At 43.7% G+C, this 17,614-nt stretch overlaps 1 protein-coding gene and 1 pseudogene across 6 annotated transcripts; both read left to right on the top strand.

Moving 5' to 3' along the window:
• The first annotated feature begins 532 nt into the window (after positions 1 to 532).
• On the top strand, positions 533 to 10,225 carry CLN3 (CLN3 lysosomal/endosomal transmembrane protein, battenin). Of its 6 annotated transcripts, XM_036225845.1 has the most exons (17): positions 533 to 774; positions 1,225 to 1,672; positions 1,857 to 1,979; positions 2,105 to 2,183; positions 3,418 to 3,514; positions 4,272 to 4,343; positions 4,737 to 4,816; positions 4,919 to 5,004; positions 5,498 to 5,570; positions 5,653 to 5,796; positions 6,611 to 6,723; positions 6,979 to 7,025; positions 7,109 to 7,177; positions 7,271 to 7,326; positions 7,455 to 7,548; positions 9,625 to 9,765; positions 9,867 to 10,225. In XM_036225845.1, exons 3-17 carry the CDS (start codon positions 1,934 to 1,936, stop codon positions 9,984 to 9,986), a joined length of 1,317 nt encoding a protein of 438 aa, XP_036081738.1. In that variant the 5' UTR covers positions 533 to 774; positions 1,225 to 1,672; positions 1,857 to 1,933; the 3' UTR covers positions 9,987 to 10,225. The 6 variants fall into 6 exon arrangements, with proteins under 6 accessions (XP_036081738.1, XP_016010495.2, XP_036081739.1 ...); XM_016155009.2 differs by lacking the exon at positions 9,625 to 9,765 and having other exon boundaries at positions 1,475 to 1,672; XM_036225846.1 differs by lacking the exons at positions 533 to 774; positions 1,225 to 1,672 and adding an exon at positions 1,704 to 1,722.
• Positions 10,226 to 12,012: 1,787 nt separating this feature from the next.
• LOC118607370 lies at positions 12,013 to 12,131 on the top strand (annotated as a pseudogene).
• Positions 12,132 to 17,614: the final 5,483 nt, after the last annotated feature.

Raw genomic sequence — 17,614 nt, 5'->3', positions numbered from 1 at the left:
CTCCTGACACATCCACCGCAGGCCCTACCCACCTTCCGCAATGCCCACAGCAGCTTCCAGCCTAGGCTGGGAAATGGATATGTACCACACAGGGGACTCAGGTGTACTTTAGGAGCTAAATGTCAAGGGAGGAAGCCAGAAAGGAAAAAATGGGAGCAGGAGACCTCAGAATGGGGACTGGGGGAGGGAGCATTGGCAACTGCAGCTCAAGTGGCTCAGGTCTTATATTAATACCTCAGCCATTTCTGCCTCCCCCCAAGCCACAGCCACTCTGTGAGAGGAAGCTGGGGTTTGTGGTTCCTGTTTTGCCTGGGGACAAAGAGTGGGAGTGAGGAGGGGGCTGGTAAGAGCTCTAGCTTCTCATTTCAAGGCCATTAATGCTTCCCCAAGGAAAAAAGGGGCTGGTTTGGTGGCTTAAATGCGCATTCGCTCATCTGCAGTCATTCTTGTGAAACAAAATTTGGCTAACCTTCTCATTGTGGTTATTTGTGTCTACCTCCCACCCTCCTGTGAGTTCCTTGAGGGCAGAGGGCATGTATGACATGTTGCTGAATTTCTAGAGTCCTGTATGGGTAGCAAGAACCCATTTTTCCCTGGTCAAGTGACCTGGGAAGAAGACCAAGGAAGCACATTTCAAACAGCAGTCCGAGGGCCTGGCGGTGAGAAAGAGCTGATAATGCTGGGCACCAGCTACTGGAAGTCCATAGCAGAGATTTAGCAAGGGAAGGACTTGATGAAAGAAACGCAAAATGCCGCTTTACCACCTAGAGGAAGGTAAGAGCATTCACTCCTTATTCCGGACTATGTGAAATGAAGTTGATTTACACCTCTTCCCTCAGTCCCCAGAGCCCCACTTCCCAAATTTCCCATTAGAGGAACTTAATGAGATCACAGAATCAGAATCATGGGACTTAGAATCATCTGTACTAAGCTAAACACCTTTGATGCTGGCAGAAATCCTGCAGCAGCCTGCTCAGCCAGCACCAATCTCTGGTGCCCGATTTCTTACTGCTAAAACGGTCTCTAAGGTCACCTTTATGCTTAACTTTATACGATCATTGACAACTTTCTTTGTTTTCCTCATCTGTAAATCCGGGGTTTGAATTATTACTGTGACATTCATTGGTTCTAAAATAAATTGGGAAACGGACCTCTTAAAGCCTTGGATACTGCCCATAGATAATTCATGAAATCCTCTTAAGTGGGTGTTATCTTTATTTTCAGTTTCTAAAGCAATCTAAGGGCAACATATAGGATTAACGTTGACCTGCAGCTGGCAGTCTTTGTTCCCGGCCAGAAGCAAGTCTCGTCAGCGACGAATAGCCAAGTGGCCATATTTGTTTTTGGCCAGCGAGGACTGCGAAAGGAACTGAAGCCGCTTGCGGCCATGATTGGTGCTGGCTCTGCAGGGTCACCTCCTTGGGCTCCGCTAACCTAACATCGGGGCTCTTTTTGCTGATCCCACCCTCTCCAGTTCTGACCCTGCGGTTCCAGGGTTCTCTCGGCCTCCCTCGGTCCTACACCCCGAAGCTGGGAAGGCCTAAAGCGAAGACCGAAAGAAGACCCGGAAGTGGTCAGGACTGCCGAGCACGTGATGGGGGACTCGCCGGTGCCGTCACGTGACCCGCCAACCTGTCGTTCCTTGGTGCGGAATGTTCAGCTACTCTTAAAGGTACAGCTGTTGGGCCCTGCTTTAAAGGGGGCGAGGGCAGAGTCCGTTGGGTGAGGCGTGGTGGTAGTGCGAGGGCGCGCGATGGAATCCAGGGTTAGCGTGGTGGATCGCGGGGTGCGAGTACAGCGCAGAAGCCGCAGCTGGGACCTGCAGTGGGGCGACATGTCCTTCTCATGTGTCGCAGACCCTCATCCGCCCCATCGGAGCCAACTCTGAACTCTCGTTGACTTTGGACTCCTCGGGGGACCTGAACTTGATACCATGGGAGGCTGTGCTGGCTCACAGCGGCGCCTTTCGGATTCCGAGGGTGAGCATCCCTCACCAGAGTGACTGCCTGTTCCCCGCGACCCACCCGAAGAGATCCGGAGCTGAGCCATCATGCACCTGAGAATGGGGTTGGGGAGTCATGAATTATTTTTCTCGTCCTCCCAGGGGAAGAGACTGCCCCAGATTCTCGGCCCTCTCTGCTGGACAGTCAGGGCGCCCATTGGAAGAACGCGACGGGCTTCTGGTGAGTAGCCTGAAGAGTTCAACATAAGTAAAAATGGGGTGGGAAGAGAGAAGTCACAGGAGGAAAGAGGGAAGGAAGAGTTGAGCTGTGAAAAAGGAGCCGAATCCACAAATATTTACTGAACCAGTTGGTTTACATGAGGCAACTTGTAAATTAACTAAACTTCATTCATTTACTTATCACCTTCAAGTTTTAAACTTAACATTTTGACCAGATCCTCATACCCTATGTAGGATTATTTATTTGATGTTTTTACTTGAACCACTTAAGCCTTTAAGTTTGTATATATACGTAATTTTTAAAAGAAAACTTTAAATCACTACTCTAGACAGAAAGCCAATATTTTCCTAATGCACATTTAAATAAATGCATCACTACTTTTTAAAAGATCATCTGTTTATGTCCTAAAATCATTCAACTACTGAGCCTTGGGAAAAATTTCTAGCACTAACCTCGATGGACTCAGATGACAGATTGGATTGGAAGTAACTTCCCAGGTGACTCTGGAATAGTCACCTAGCCTCTCTGAGCTTGTTTCTCAGTGGTGAAATGGGAAGAGCAGTAGCATTACTTCATAGGCTTGTGAAAAGGACACATGAAATCTCTGGCACTGGGCCCAGTTCCATTCCCATCACTGAGTGAAGCTCTGGGAGATGAGAGTAAACAAACAAGATCCTTCATGGATTGTTCATAAAGGACTTTGGTATTATCTTGTTTTGATCCCTACAGCACTCTGCAAGGTAGTCAGGAGAGAAATTTGTATCTCTGCTTTATACATGGGTAGACCGAGGCTATTCAAGTAGACTTGGCAGACTTGGGACCTAAACATAGTCCTTTGGGTTTCAAGCTTTAGGCGCTTTCTACCATACCACAGCGCATCAGAGACAGTGGATCAGTGGATGAGAAATGCCACAGGAACTGAATCATGGTGGGAGTTCAGAGGAGAGAGTCATCAAGGATGACTTCCTTCTCTTCCTGGGTGAAGTCTTGGAGATTAAATGTGAACTCAAGTCTGTGCTACCAAAGCCTGAATTTCTGACTTTAACATAAAATGGAGATGGGGTCTGATGATAGAGTAAAAAGAGAGAGCTGATTGACAGGCACAGGAAAGGAGGAGGTTTGTTGCTAGGACTTTGGATAGATCGTAGGCCTGAAGGGAGGTTTAGATCTGTTCTTATATATTAATTATATCTCAGTAAAACTGGAAGGGAAAATCTGTCCTGCTCCACTCCAGGCTCCTGGGCCTTTGCAACAACTTCTCTTATGTGGTGATGCTCAGTGCTGCTCATGACATTCTTAGCCACCAGAGGGCATCTGGGAACCAGAGCCATGTAAGTGACCCTCTCTACTACCACCACTGTATTTAGTCCCTGTGGGAAGATAAGGGACTCACCCTGGGGCAGAGGACCCTTTCAAAAACTCATGGAATGGGGCTCCTAGTCTCCCATATCGCAGAACAGAAAGGGTCTTTAAGAATCAGTTGATGCCAGGTGTATAAACTCAGATGTTGACTGGGCGGGACCATGGTGTAAAGCAGTTTCTTAACCTCTAAGCACTGTTGACATTTAGGGCTGAATAATTCTTTGTTGAGGGCTGTCCTGTCATTGCTGGATGTTTAGCAGCATCCCTGGCCTCTATCCGTTAGATGCCGATAGCACCCCCTGCCCTCCAGTTGTGATCATCAAAAATGTCTCCAGATATTGCCGAGTGTTCCCTGAGGGGTATAGTCACTTCCAGCTGAGACTCTCTTGTCTATGAGGAGTTGGAGGGTGCATGCCCAAGGGCAGCAGCTGCCATCTTGCAGGATCAACAGAGAATTTATTTGGTCCAAGATCAGATTTTCTGGAAACCCAAATTTTTAAATGAAAGCTTCTGAATGTATTACCCAAATAAAGACCATTTACAAGGCCATCTTTGGAACCTCTGTCTCTCCATTGTGCACATAAAGAAACTGAAGTCCTAGAGGCCAGTGCTGACCCAAGGCCATCCTTCTAGTTAGAGCAGAGCTGGCACTGGAGCAGAGCAGGCCCTATTTGTCTACCCTCCTACCTCCCTGGGTGAAAGAAAGACTTCCTTCTCTCCCATCAGGTGGACCCAGACCCAGCGCCCATCCCCCACAATAACTCATCTCGATTTGACTGCAACTCTGTCTCCACAGCTGTGAGTATCCATCTGGTCCTCCCTTGACCCCAAAACCCAGCCCCGCAGAACCCAGCTGGGACTGTTCTCATTATAATAATAAAGACTGCCATTTACCGAACCCTTTCTGTGTGTAGTATACATTGGCTCGTTTTAACTCACAGAACAGTACTGTGAGCTGGGTACTATAGTCATCCCCCATTTTCCAGGTGAGGACACTGAATGTCCTCAGAGAATGTGAATGACTTGACATACAGCTAAGGAGCAACAGAGCTGGGACTTGAACCCAGATCTGACTTCAGAGCCTGCATTCGTGGCAGGTCTAATTGGCTGGATTCTGGCTTTCCTTGGCCACTTGATTTGGAGGTTTGTCCCTGGGAAGGTCTGGAGTCTCATTCTGTTCTCCTGTCCCAGGCGGTGCTCCTGGCAGACATCCTCCCCACACTTGTCATCAAATTGCTGGCTCCTCTTGGCCTTCATCTACTGCCCTACAGGTCTGGGTGGGGGGCGGGGCAGGAGGGCAAAGGATGTGGGGGGAGGGTTGGGAGCTGAGAGCAGAAGCTGACCTTCCCCTTCCCTCTCCACTCTTCCCACAGTCCCCGGGTTCTCGTCAGCGGGGTTTGCGCAGCTGGAAGCTTCATCCTCGTTGCCTTTTCTCATTCAGTGGGGACCAGCCTGTGTGGTGAGCATGAGGTTTTGTGTCAGGTGGGAGGCCCAGAGGACCCGTGACAGCATTTGTGGGGTTAGCCTCCCCAGCTCCCCAGAGGAAAGGGGTTATTTTTGTAACCCTCAGAAGCTGATAGGACTGCACAAGAAAATGGGAGATGAGGCCAATTTGGAGGGGTAGGTGTTGGGGGAGATGGGAAGAAATGGATGAATTAGGTGGAGATTGAGATGGGCAGAGGAACCGATGCTCTGTGATGGGGGTGGAGGAGGAGGCCAGGCTGAGTTCTTGCTCCTGGTTTGATAACTGAGTGGATGGAGGTACCACTCCCTGTGAAAGGACATGCGGAGGAGGGTTTGGTTCTACTTTGGATCTGGACCCTCACCTGTCCAAGGGTCTGTATTTAGCTCTTCTGAGCTGATACAGAGGAGGCCATGGCCAAACATCTTAGGGGATTGAGGCTATTGGGGAGAGGCTAGCTATGCCCACTGTCATGCTTGTTCTCCCCCAGGTGTGGTCTTGGCTAGCATCTCATCAGGTCTGGGGGAGGTCACCTTCCTCTCACTCACCTCCTTCTACCCCAGGTAAGCAGGCAGAACAGGGAGTACACAGAGGGGGTCCTGCTGCTGGCTTCAGTCCTCCTTAGTGCTCCTGTGTTCTCCTCAGGGCTGTGATCTCCTGGTGGTCCTCAGGTACTGGGGGAGCGGGGCTGCTGGGGGCATTGTCTTACCTGGGCCTCACCCAGGCTGGCCTCTCCCCTCAGCACACCTTGCTGTCCATGCTGGGTATCCCTGCCCTGCTACTGGCCAGGTAAGTTGTCCTGGGCTGGGAGGAAAAGGGATTCAAGGAGAGAGAACTAGATCATGGCCTCAATCTTTAGATCCCTATAGCCTTGTTATGAGGGATGTAGGTTCTGGACTCTGAAAGGCTTGAGTTTGGGTCTGGGGTCACTGCCTGTTAGCTGTATGGTGTGGAACACGTTGCTTTACTTCTCTGACCCTCAATTTCCCCACATGTGGTGGTTCTTGCTTTCCTCTGAAGTGATAATGTGTGAAGCATCTAGTACGGTGTGGTTCCCAAGATGATTCGAGGGGGACGAGGGTGGACTTTATTAATTTTATGTCTGTTTTCATGTGTATTAGGGAAGAATTTTAATTAGTCAGTCAAACCTGTAATTTCACAGATCGTTTAGAACAAGGCTGTGTAAGAAAAGGGAATCAGTTCAAAGGAAAATATCGAGTGAAAAATGTGCACAAGAGGAATGCGCACATGACAAACAGCATGAAGGCAAAACATAAGCAACTGGAGTTTGGGTGGTTCTGGCCTAGCACAAAATGCACATATGATAAATGTCAGCTAGAGCAATCATTAGAATCGTAGTGTCAGGAAAACGGAGCTGACTTGCTTAGTGTGAGCCAGGAGTCAAAACGAGGGCCTGTGCGTAGAAGCAACAAGGAGACAAATTTCAGCCCTAGAGAAGGAGGCATTTTTTCACAGCTGGAGCTCTCTGGCATAGGATGGGGTGCCTTAGAGTATAGAAATGAGGGAGACTGCCCTGGGAGGGAGTGGCCTTGCTCACCTGACAGAGGCTCTTCGACCTTGTCTTTATTCTGCCTACTCCTAGCTATTTCTTTTTGCTCACATTTCCCGAGCCTCAGGACCCTGGAGGAGAAGAAGAGGCAGAGAGGGCAGCCCGGCAGCCTCTGATAAGCAGCGAGGCCCCAGAGTCAAAGCCAGGTAGGAGACACAGAAGGTCCTCAGAGTGCGCACACACGTTTGTTCTCGCACGCGTGCTCGCACTCTCTCTCTCTCGCTTTCTCGCTCTCTCTCATGGTGAAATACACATAACATGAAGTATGCCAACGTAACCGTTTTTAATTGCACACTCCACTGCATTCACCCCGTTGTGTCAGCTGGCCAACTCCCACCAGCGCCCCTTTGCAAGGTCAGTCTGCCAACCTCACCTGCCCTTCTCTTCTTGCTTCTCCACAGACACCAGCTCAAACCTCTCCCTTCAGGAAAAGTGGACTGTGTTCAAGGTAGGGCTGGTGGCTGCGGCCTGTCCTGTCTGTGGCCAGTGCCCTTTTCCCACCCATCCACTTGCATCTTCTGACTCTTCCAGGGCCTGCTGTGGCACATCATCCCCTTGGTCTTGGTTTACTTTGCTGAGTATTTCATCAATCAGGGACTTGTGAGTGAGGGCTCCCCAGGGGGTGTGGAAATAGAGGCCAGGGTGGGGACTCACACATCCCTGTCCATCCACCCTGTCTGCTCCTTGGTATAGTTTGAGCTCCTCTTCTTCCGGAATTCATCCCTGAGTCATGCTCAGCAGTACCGCTGGTAAGGACAGTGATGGTGGGTGGCAGTCTGTTGAGAGGGCCCCTTGATGATAGGGCCTGGGGTTGGCAGGGGCTGCCGTAGGAGTAGGCACCAGAGGGGATTCTTCCTACTCCCTGCTTTTGTCCAAGGTACCAGATGCTGTACCAGGCCGGTGTCTTTGCCTCCCGCTCTTCTCTTCGCTGCTGTCACATCCGCTTCACGTGGGCTCTAGCTCTGCTACAGGTACTAAGCCCCTGGTGCTCACTCCCAGCTTCCCCAGACCCCAGTGTTTCCCCCCTTCAGCAGGAAACATGGGGAACAGAAGGCCAGCAGAGCTCCATGTCCAGTGTGTTCCCGGTAGCCAGGCAAACCTGGATGTAAATCCCATCATCTATAATCAGTAGCTTTGTGACTTAGGACAGGTGTCTGGACCATTTTGAGCCTCGGTTTCCTCATCTATAAATTGGGATGGCCAACATCTACTTCTCAGGATTGTAATTAGAATTACTAATTTAATGATAATTGGCACAGGCCTTATGAAGAGACACAGGCTTTCAGATAACATTCTAACAATGAGAAAATGTACGGTTCTTTTCTTCTGCATGGTGAATTATAATAGAATCAGTGATGTTGTTCTCAACAGATTATATATCTCAAGGCTGGTGAGAAAATTCAACTACCCATGGATAAAGTAATCTGCAACTTTAAGAGAACAAACAGCATTCCCTACATTCTAAGAAAAGTAGTTTTATATAACTGGCATTCATTCTTTCTACAACTATTATAGGAAAGTCCTTTGCTCTTTTTAATAAACTTAGATCTATAACAAGATCCAGAATAAGTATAGTTTACACTTTAATATTATGGCAACAGCATGCAAATATCCTATAACTATTTACTTAGTGAAGCAGTATTGCCAGTCCAGGACTTTGTAGCCCCAAAGTCCCAAATTGTTGTGTCAGCAGTTCGTAACTCAGGGTTCTTCATTAGATGCCGCTGAAATGTAGCTTACGATTTTAGTTAAATTCTAATCAGGGCTGCTTCATAGAAATAGAAGCTTATAATCATTTTGTACCATTACAAAAGGTGTCTAGCCTAATGCTGCAGAAAGTGTTTTCAGTGTCTTGCAGGTCGCATTAGTATTACCGGGATGTGTTTTTTCTAATGTTTAATTTTTCAATTACAGTTGGCATACAAGGGTGTGTTCTTTTAAATGCAGATTTAGATCTCTGAGCCCACCTCAGACCAAGTGCTTTAGAGCCTCTGAGGGCAAGGTCTGTGTGGGTAACAAGATCCCCATGGATGTGGTTCCATAATGTAGCTATTAGCACATCTGCTTCACAAACAGAAGGTCCTGAGTTCTCGCCCCAGTGGAACCCCGGTCCATGGTCTACACCCTGAATAAGCCCGATGTCTGATCTTGGAAGCTAAGCAGAATCGGGCCTGGTTAGTACTTGAATGGGAGACCACCTAGGAAGACCAGGTGCTGTAGGCATAAATAATTAAAAATAAAAAAGATCCCCAGATGATTCCCGTTTGCATCAAGCTTATGAACCACTGTGGTGGCAACCCCTTGCACTCAGAGGTGGGACATTGGGATCCCCCAAGGAACGAGGGGACAGGAGGGACCTAGGCCCTTGGGTGGGGTCAGAGAGACTTCCTAAAAGAGGCAGGACCATCGAAACTAGTTTCTCAACCTGGGCACTATTGACATTTGGCGCCAGATAATTCTTTGCTGCGGGTCCGTCCTGTGCACTGTAGGATGTCAAGCAGCACCCTTGGCCTCACCATTAGATGGCAATAGCACCTTCCATCCCAGCTTTGATAGCCAAGCATATCTCCAGACATTGTCAGATGTCCACTTGGGAGCAAAATCAAGTGCAGTCAAGAACCGCTGGTCTAACCAGAGCCTCAGTATAGTAAAATGAGGCAAAAATTATTCAGGGAGCACAGTGGAAGGAGGAATGAGCGTGGAAGTGAGTGACCCCGATCCAAGCTGAGCTATGAACTGTGGTGACTAGGAGATCCCAAGTGAGGGAGGGCGGAATAGCATTCCCAGCTGTAGGATCGACATGAGTAAAGGGGGAAGAGGGCGAGACCCACAAGATTTAAGGTGCTGGGACAGAGTAGGGAGAAGGCGCGCCTCGGTCCCAGCGTCTGGTAGGCCAGCTGGGTGTTGGACTTTGATCTAGGCCTACCAGCCCTCTCCCTCGACAGCACCTCCCAGGACTGAGACCACTGGACTGGATGGCTACCTGCCTTCCTTCCCACCGCTGGTCCCAAGCTCAGCCCTTCCCTCCCCTCCCTTTGCATCCACAGTGCCTCAACCTGGCCTTTCTGCTGGCAGATGTGTGGTTGAGCTTCCTGCCAAGCATCTACCTCGTTTTCCTGATCATTCTGTTTGAAGGGCTCCTGGGGGGTGCTGCCTACGTGAACACCTTCTACAACATTGCCCAGGAGGTCAGCACCAGCCAGAGGAGGGCTGTGGGTGGCCTTTCTGGGAAAGGCCAGGGCAGGGGTGTGGAGGTCTGAAGCCTCACCCCTGCTTCTGCCCTCCCCAGACCACCGACAAGCACCGGGAATTTGCCATGGCCGCCGCCTGTATCTCTGACACCTTAGGGATCTCCCTATCAGGGATCCTGGCTCTGCCTCTGCACGACTTCCTCTGCCACCTCTCCTGACACTGGATTTCTTGGGACACAGGACACAATGACCAGGCAGGTCAGACGCGAGGCCCACAGCCCAGAGCCCATCCGTGAGCTCTCCCCCTGGATTCCCCTGCACAGCTGGGCTGTTGAGAAGTGCTAAGATCATGTTCCCCTTGGAGCGAGGGGAGCAGCTTTCTCCTACTCCAAGCTCGTCTCGAGGAGTTCCTTTTCAGCATTAAGCCCTCGGAATAAAGGTCTGTTTTATCAATCGACTCTTGTGCCATTTGTCTCCTTGAAAAAGTTTTTATTTTATTATAAAAGTAATAAAAGCTCACTTTGGAAATATATAGGAGAGTGTATAGAAAGCACTTCAGGAGATTTCCCTCTAGTCTTTCAGGCTTTGCTTATTCATTCTCTGTTTGAGGCAATCTATATACATTTTTCTCCAATATGTAAGTTCAGACATACAGAGAAGTTGAAAGAATTTGTGCAGTGAGTACTCAGTACATATTACCTGGGTTCTACAATGACCATTTTGCTATAGCTGCTTTATCACATCCAGCCTTTCAGTCAGTCAATCTTACTTTTGCAATGCACTTTAAACATAAGGAGCTGACTTGAATGTACTTCCCTCTACATGCTGCGGCATGCACATTGCTAACTAGAATCCAGTATTTTTGTACAGTCCTTTTTAAGATGAAAATTATGTACAGTAAAATACACAAAGTGTTACATATCTTTTTTAAGTAATTGAAGTGGGCTCAGTGTTCCCCATACTGCACTGTTAACTATTTCTACCATTTTTGCCATATCTATGCATAACAATACTACAATTAATATTTTTCATTAAAGTGACTAAGGTTTAATATAAATTTAGTTATTTTAAAGGGAAACATCACTATTTAAAACACGAGTTTGAAATGCTAGTTATATATTTTTTCTACAACACATTAAATGCATAACTATTGGTGTTTAAAATGAACACCCGGTACCCGTGAGATGACTGGTGATATTTGTGGCCCGTGCTCAGGGAAGTGCTGATACAATGGTTAACAACATGGGCTGTGGAGGCCGAGAAAAGACTGGGGTCCCAGCTCTGCCATTCACTAGCTCTCTGATTTTGGGCAAGTCTTTTCATCTCTCTGTGCCTCAGTTTCCTAATCTGTCAAATGGGGATAACAATAGTAGCAACACATTGTAAGGTAGTTGTGGAAATTACATGAGATCATGAGAATGCATAGTCAGCACTCAATGATAGGCTATAGTTTGAAACCTGCCTGTACCTTTTACGTTGTATTATGCCAATGGTTCTCAACTGTGCATCAGAAGACTTGTTAAAATAGGCTGTTGGGCCAACCTCTAGGGTCTGATCAAGGGAGCTTGGGGTGGGCACCAAGAGCTTACATTTCACATGTCATACACCCAGGGCATGCGGCTGCTGCTTTTCGAGAACCACATTTTGAGAACCACTGAATTTACCCTTTTCCTTTAAAAAAGAATTCTTTGTAAGCCTTTTTTTTTTTCTGGTTCAAAACTTATAAGTATGTTCTTCAAGCTAGGAACTTTTTGCTATGGATGCAAAAATTTGTTTCCTTTTGATGGGTGCATAATATTCCATCACAATGGATCTTTACGACTTAGTCATTCTATTAATGTTGGCCATTTAACTTGTTTCATTTATTATTAAAAGTAACCCCTTTATGCACTATGTATTTTCTACATATGAGTATTTCTTTAGGATAGATTCTCAAAAGTGAAAGTGTAGGGGTGAGCATTTTTTAGGTTATTGATAGGTCACTACCTTGTTTTCTGAAAGGTTTTTGTTTTACCAGTTTATATGCACAACTTGTGCATGTGTTTCACAAGACCCTCCTCAGCAATAGATATAATCATTTTGAATTCTTTACTAAGTGAGTGAAAACAAATTCAATTGATTATTTTAAAAATTACTTTCAACAGCGTCATTGAGCCATACTTTACTACCATACAGTTGGTTGTCATTATAATCCAAGATATGTGTCAACTTTAGAACACCTTGTCACCTCAAAAAGAAATCCTAGTCTATGGTCATGCCACCCTGACCATGCCTGATCTCGTCTGATCTCAGAAGCTAAGCAGGGTTGGGCCTGGTTAGTATGTGGATGGGAGAGCATTTAGGAAGCCTAGGTGCTGTAGGCATGAAAAATAAAAACTAAGGGATTGTAAGCTGACAAGGTCCTTGCAATCTGTGAGGTCAACCAAGGGTATAAAAAATAAAAAAATCCTATGACCTTTAGCTTTTCTTTCACTTAATGTTTTCAAGATTCATCCATGTTGTAGCATCTATCAGCATTTTATTCCTTTTTATGGTTGACTATTATAACGTTGCACAGATATATAACATTTTGCTTGTCCCTTCATCAATTGATGGACATTTAGATTGTTTCCAATTTTTTGGCTATTATGAACAATACTGCTGTAAATACTTGTGTCAAGTTTTCGTGTGGACATATTTTCATTTCTCTTAAGAGTAGAATTGCTGGGCCATGTGGTAATCCTCTTTAATCCTTTGAGGAACCTCCAGACTGTTTTCCAAAGTGGCTGGCTATACCATTTTACATTCCACCAGCATGTATGAAGACTAATTCTCCGTGTCCTCACCATTACTTGTTATTTTTCTTTTTGTTGTTGTTGTTTAATTATAGCCATCTAGTGAGTATGAAGTGGTATCTCATTGTGGTTTTAATTTTCAGTTCTCTGATAGCTAATGATTTTGAACATCTTTTCATGTGCCGTTCATTGGCCATTTGTATATCTTCTTTGGAGAAAAATGTCTATTCAGATCCTTTGCCTTTTTATTTGGATTGGATTATTTGCTTTTTTATTTTTGAATAGTAAGAGTTCTTCATATAGGCTATATAGGCTAGATAAAGTTCCTTATTAGATACATGATTTTCAAATATTTTCTCCCACTCTGTGTGTTGTCTTTTTATTTTCTTAATGGTGTCATTTGATGCAGAAAAGTTTTTAATTTTGATGAAGTCCATTTTATCTCTTTTTTCTTTAGTTGCTCATGCTTTTGGTGACATAGCTAAGAAATGATTGCCAAATCCAAGGTCATGAAGAATTGCCACTATATTTTCCTCTAAAAGTTCATAGTTTTCGCTCTTACATTTAGATCTTTGGTCCATTTCGAGTTTGTTTTTTGTTCTATTTTTGTGTGTGGTGTGAAGTAAAGGTAAGTGCAGAAAGAGTTAACACAACACACTCAAACTGCTGACCTTATAAAAGCCTGCTTGTAAAAACGGCCCTTGCCTGGATTGTGGTAACTTAGATTTCAGGATGTTTCCCACCATTAACCAATAAGAGTGGCTCACACCGCCTAAACTGTTTGTACAAACATTATGGTTTATTCTGAACACCTATGTTCCTTCTGCAGTCTGGAATTTTGGTACTTGCTAGGTAGAGTGCCTATGTGACCAGCCCAAATAAAAGTCCTGGCCCTGAGTCTCTAATGAGATTCCCTAGTGGGCAACATTTCACATGTGTTGTTCCAACTCATTCCTGGGGGAATTAAGTATGTCCTATGTGACCCCACAAGGACCCTTGAAAGCTCATGTCTAGTTTCCCCTGGAATTCATCCCCATGTGCCTTTCTTTTCCCTTTGCTTATTTTGCTTTACTTCCTTTCACTATAATAAGTCATAGCTACAAGTGTGACTATACTGAGTCTTCTTAGCAATCACTGAAATACTGTGGTCTTAGGAACTCCCAATACTGACCTGACTTTATTGTTTTGCATATGGGTATCCAGTTATTCCAGAACCATTTGTTGAAAAGCCTTTCCCTATTGATTTGTTTTGGTACCTTGTTGAAAATCACTTGACTGTATACATGACGGTGTATTTCTAGGCTCAGTTTGATTCTATTGACCTACATGTTTATTCTTATGCCAGTAAGACACTGTCTTGATTACTGTAGTTTTACATTGAGTTTTTGAAATTGAGAAGTCTAAATCCTCCAACTTTGTTTTCAAGCTTGTTTTATTAATTTTAAGATCAGCTTGTCATTTTCTGCAAAGAAGCCAGCGTGATTTTGATCGAGATTGCATTGAATCTATAGATCAACTTGCAGAGTTTTGTCATCTTAATTATATTGCCTCTTCTGATCCATGAACATGGGATGCCTTTCCACTTATTTAGGTCTTTTTTATTTTCTTTCAACAATGCTTTATAGTTTTCAGAGAATACATTTTGCCCTTATTTAAATTTATTCCTAAGTGTTTTGTTCTTTTTTGGTGTTTTAGTAAATGAAATTGTTTTCTTAATTTTATTCTTGGATTGTTCATTATAAGCGTATAAAAATACGATTGGTTTTTGTCTGCTGATATTTTACCCTCCAACCTTGCTGAACTCGTTATTCATTCAAATAGGCTTTTGTAGAATCCTTAGGATTTTCTATTAACAAGATTATGTCCTCTGCAAACCTTTCTAATTCAGATCCCTTTTATTTCACTTTATTGCCTAATTGCCCTGGCTAGAACCTCCAATACAACACTGAATAGAAATGGCAAGAGTAAACATTCTTGTCCTGTTCCTGATCTTAGGGAAAAAACTTTCAGTCTTTCATCATTAAGTATGCTGTTAGCTGTGGGTTTTTCACAGATGCCCTTTATCCTACTGAGGAAGTTTCCTTTTACTCCCGGTTTGTTAGTGTTTTTACCTTGAAGGGGTTTTGGATGTTGTCAAATGTCCTGGGTTTTGTGTTTTTGTTTTTGTTTTTGCTTTTACATCTATTGAGATGATCGTATGGTTTTTGTTCTTTATTCTATTGATACGATGTATTACATTAATTCATTTTCATATGTTAAACTGACTTTGCATTCCTAATAAATCCCACATAGCCATTGTCAATGTATTAGATTGTCTAGCATTTTGCTGAGAATTTTTGAGTCTATAGTCATAAGAGATATTGATCTGTAGTTTTCTTGTGTTGTTTTGTCTGGTTTTGATATCGAGGTGATATGGCCCTCAAAGAATGGGTTAAAAAGTATCCCCTCTTCTATTTTTTGGAAGAGTTTGTGAAGAACTGGTGTAAATTCTCCTATAACTATTTGTAGAATTAACCAGTGAAAGCATCTGGTTGAGACCTTTGCTCTGTGGTAGTTTTGCTACATGGGTTTTTTTTGTTGTTCATTTTTTTGCCTTTAAAAAATTTAATTGAGGTAAAATATGCATAACATAAACTTTACCATGTTAACCATTTTAAAATGTACAGTCCAGTATTATTAATTATATGCACATGCAGAAATTTTTTTATCTTGCAAAACTGAAACAACTTCCTATGCTTTCCTCCCTGAGTCCCTGACAAGCACCATTCATTCTATTCTCTGCCTCTATGAATCGGAGTACTTCTTCTTCTTTTTTTTTTTTTTTGCCTCAGCTTTATCAAAGTATAATAGACAATTAGTTGCTCATATCTACATTGTACATTCAATCATTTTTTTCAATTACAGTTCGCATATGATAATACATTAGTTTCAGTTGTACAGCATAATGATTAGAGATCTATATAACTCATGAAGTGGTCACCCTACTAAATCAGGTACCCTTCTTCCCCCTTACATATTTTTTACAACATTGTTGTCCATTTTCCTCATGCTACACTTTATATCTCCGTGACTATTTTGCATCTATCCATCTGTACTTCTTAATCCCTTTGCCCTTTTTGGCCATGCCCCCCAGCCTCCCTCCCATTGAGTAGCCCTCAAAATATTCTCTATATCTATAAGTTTGTTTCCGTTTTCGTTGCTGTTGCTGTTTTTTGTTTTTTAGATTTCACATGTACATGAAATCATGTGGTGTCTTTCTCTCTAACTTGCTTCATTCAGCACAATACCCTCTAGATCCATCAAGGCAATGTCTTTTTCCATCCCCTTCCTTTTAGTCAGTGTGTGTCTTTTAATCTGAAGTGAGTCTCTTATAGGCAGCGTATGTTTTCTTATGCATTTGGCTTCCCTGTCTTTTAGTTGGAGCATGTAATTCCTTTCCATTTGAGGTACTTGTTGATAAATATGTAGTTATTACCATTATTTATTCATGTTTTTGATACATACATTTTTTTCTTAAAGAAGACCCTCCAACAATTCCTGTAATACTAGCTTGGTGTTGATGAATTCTTTTAGCTTATTTTTGTCTGGAAAGCTCTTTATCTGTCCTTCAATTCTAAATGATAGCTTTGCTGGATAAAGTATTCTTGATCGTAGATCCTGTTTATAAAAATGCTAAGAACATATACACATAATTATTTCAAAATGTCAAATATGAAGAAAAAAGTTCAATATTTATGTTATAATTGTCTTCTCTATGTCATTGCCAGCAGGTGCAAATCTCTGAATTTTTTCATATCTTTGAGGGAACTCATGTCTTAGTATTTACATACTTAAATACATATTTTTAATAAAAAGCCTTTTTTTTTCTTTACACATACAATTAGAGCATGGCAGTTTACTGAAGCAATCTATACACTTACTCTATGGCACAGCTATCCCACCCAGGAGAATAGTATTCACGTCCACAAAAAGACTTGTAAAAATATATTGATAAAAGCTTCATTCATAATATCCCCAGACTGGAAACAACCCAAATCAACAGGAGAATTAATATATTGTGGCATAGTCCCACAATTGAAGACTCCAGCAGTCAAAAACATGGATGAAGCTCATAGGCTTCTGAAAGAAGTCAGACACACAAAAAAGACATACCTTATAATTCTATTTACACGAAGTTCAAGAATAGACAAAACTAATAGATGATTGTAGAAGTCAAAACAGTAGGTACAGTTAGCTAGCTGTACGTATGTTGCCTTTCAATAATACTACTAATAAAAAGAATACATTATCGAACACATACTATGTGAAATGCACTGAGGGTGATACCGAGACACATGAAAAATTACTGTCTCTGTCTTCAAGGAGCTCAGGGCTATTTGGGAAAATAAAACCCACACAAAATAAAACTTTGTGTCAGAGGTTATACTGTGTATGAATTTTATAAATTGTTTCAAGATATTTATTTTCAAAATTGGGCATTGGGTCTGCTAAAGCTGAGGCCTCAGTGGCTGGAGTTAGGTGAATAGGAAGAGCATAACATCTAGGATTTAGTTCCAAAGCGGGGTCCTAAAGCTACCTCCTCCTCTTCCCCATGTTCCATTCTCTGCCTCCTCTCCGCCTGCTCCCCTTCCACAATCATGATGTATCCTGCTATGGTCAGTTTCAGGACCTCAATCTGTCACTAAGTTAGCCCTCACCTCCCCTTTTCAGCCTTGGTTTTCTCATCTGTAAAATGAGGTTAGTAATAGCTGCTTTTCCTGCCTACCTGACGTGAGTTTCAAATGCCTTTATGGTATTTGAAATTGCTATTCAAATGCCAGTAATGACTATCACTTTTCTGCTTGTTGGTTGCATTATGACGGGAACTGGAAGAGAAGCAATCTAAGGGAAATGTGACACCTACGTGAATCGGAGACACCAGACTGAGCAAAGCTCCTCCAGGTTGTGCTTCCTGCTCTGGGACCGTTAATGAGCCCATCAAAATCTAGGCATTAACTAAATTCACCCATTAAAATCACCCATGTTCTTTTCGGCTCCCATAATAGAGCCTAGTTATGCTCATAAAGGAAGAA

This window comes from Rousettus aegyptiacus, unplaced genomic scaffold (genome assembly GCF_014176215.1).
Source record: "Rousettus aegyptiacus isolate mRouAeg1 unplaced genomic scaffold, mRouAeg1.p scaffold_m13_p_8, whole genome shotgun sequence".
Classification (NCBI taxonomy): Eukaryota; Metazoa; Chordata; class Mammalia; order Chiroptera; family Pteropodidae; genus Rousettus; species Rousettus aegyptiacus.
This window is presented reverse-complemented; position numbering and strand designations above follow the sequence as displayed.

What these genes read in the sequence shown, in the direction of transcription:
- CLN3 (XM_036225845.1), top strand. Translation starts at nt 1,934, where the DNA reads ATGGGAGGCTGTGCTGGCTCACAGCGGCGCCTTTCGGATTCCGAGG. An exon ending in CATCTGGGAACCAGAGCCAT is followed by an intron (nt 3,515 to 4,271) that starts GTAAGTGACCCT and finishes CTCTCCCATCAG; the next exon opens with GTGGACCCAGACCCAGCGCC. An exon ending in GGCCCCAGAGTCAAAGCCAG is followed by an intron (nt 6,724 to 6,978) that starts GTAGGAGACACA and finishes GCTTCTCCACAG; the next exon opens with ACACCAGCTCAAACCTCTCC.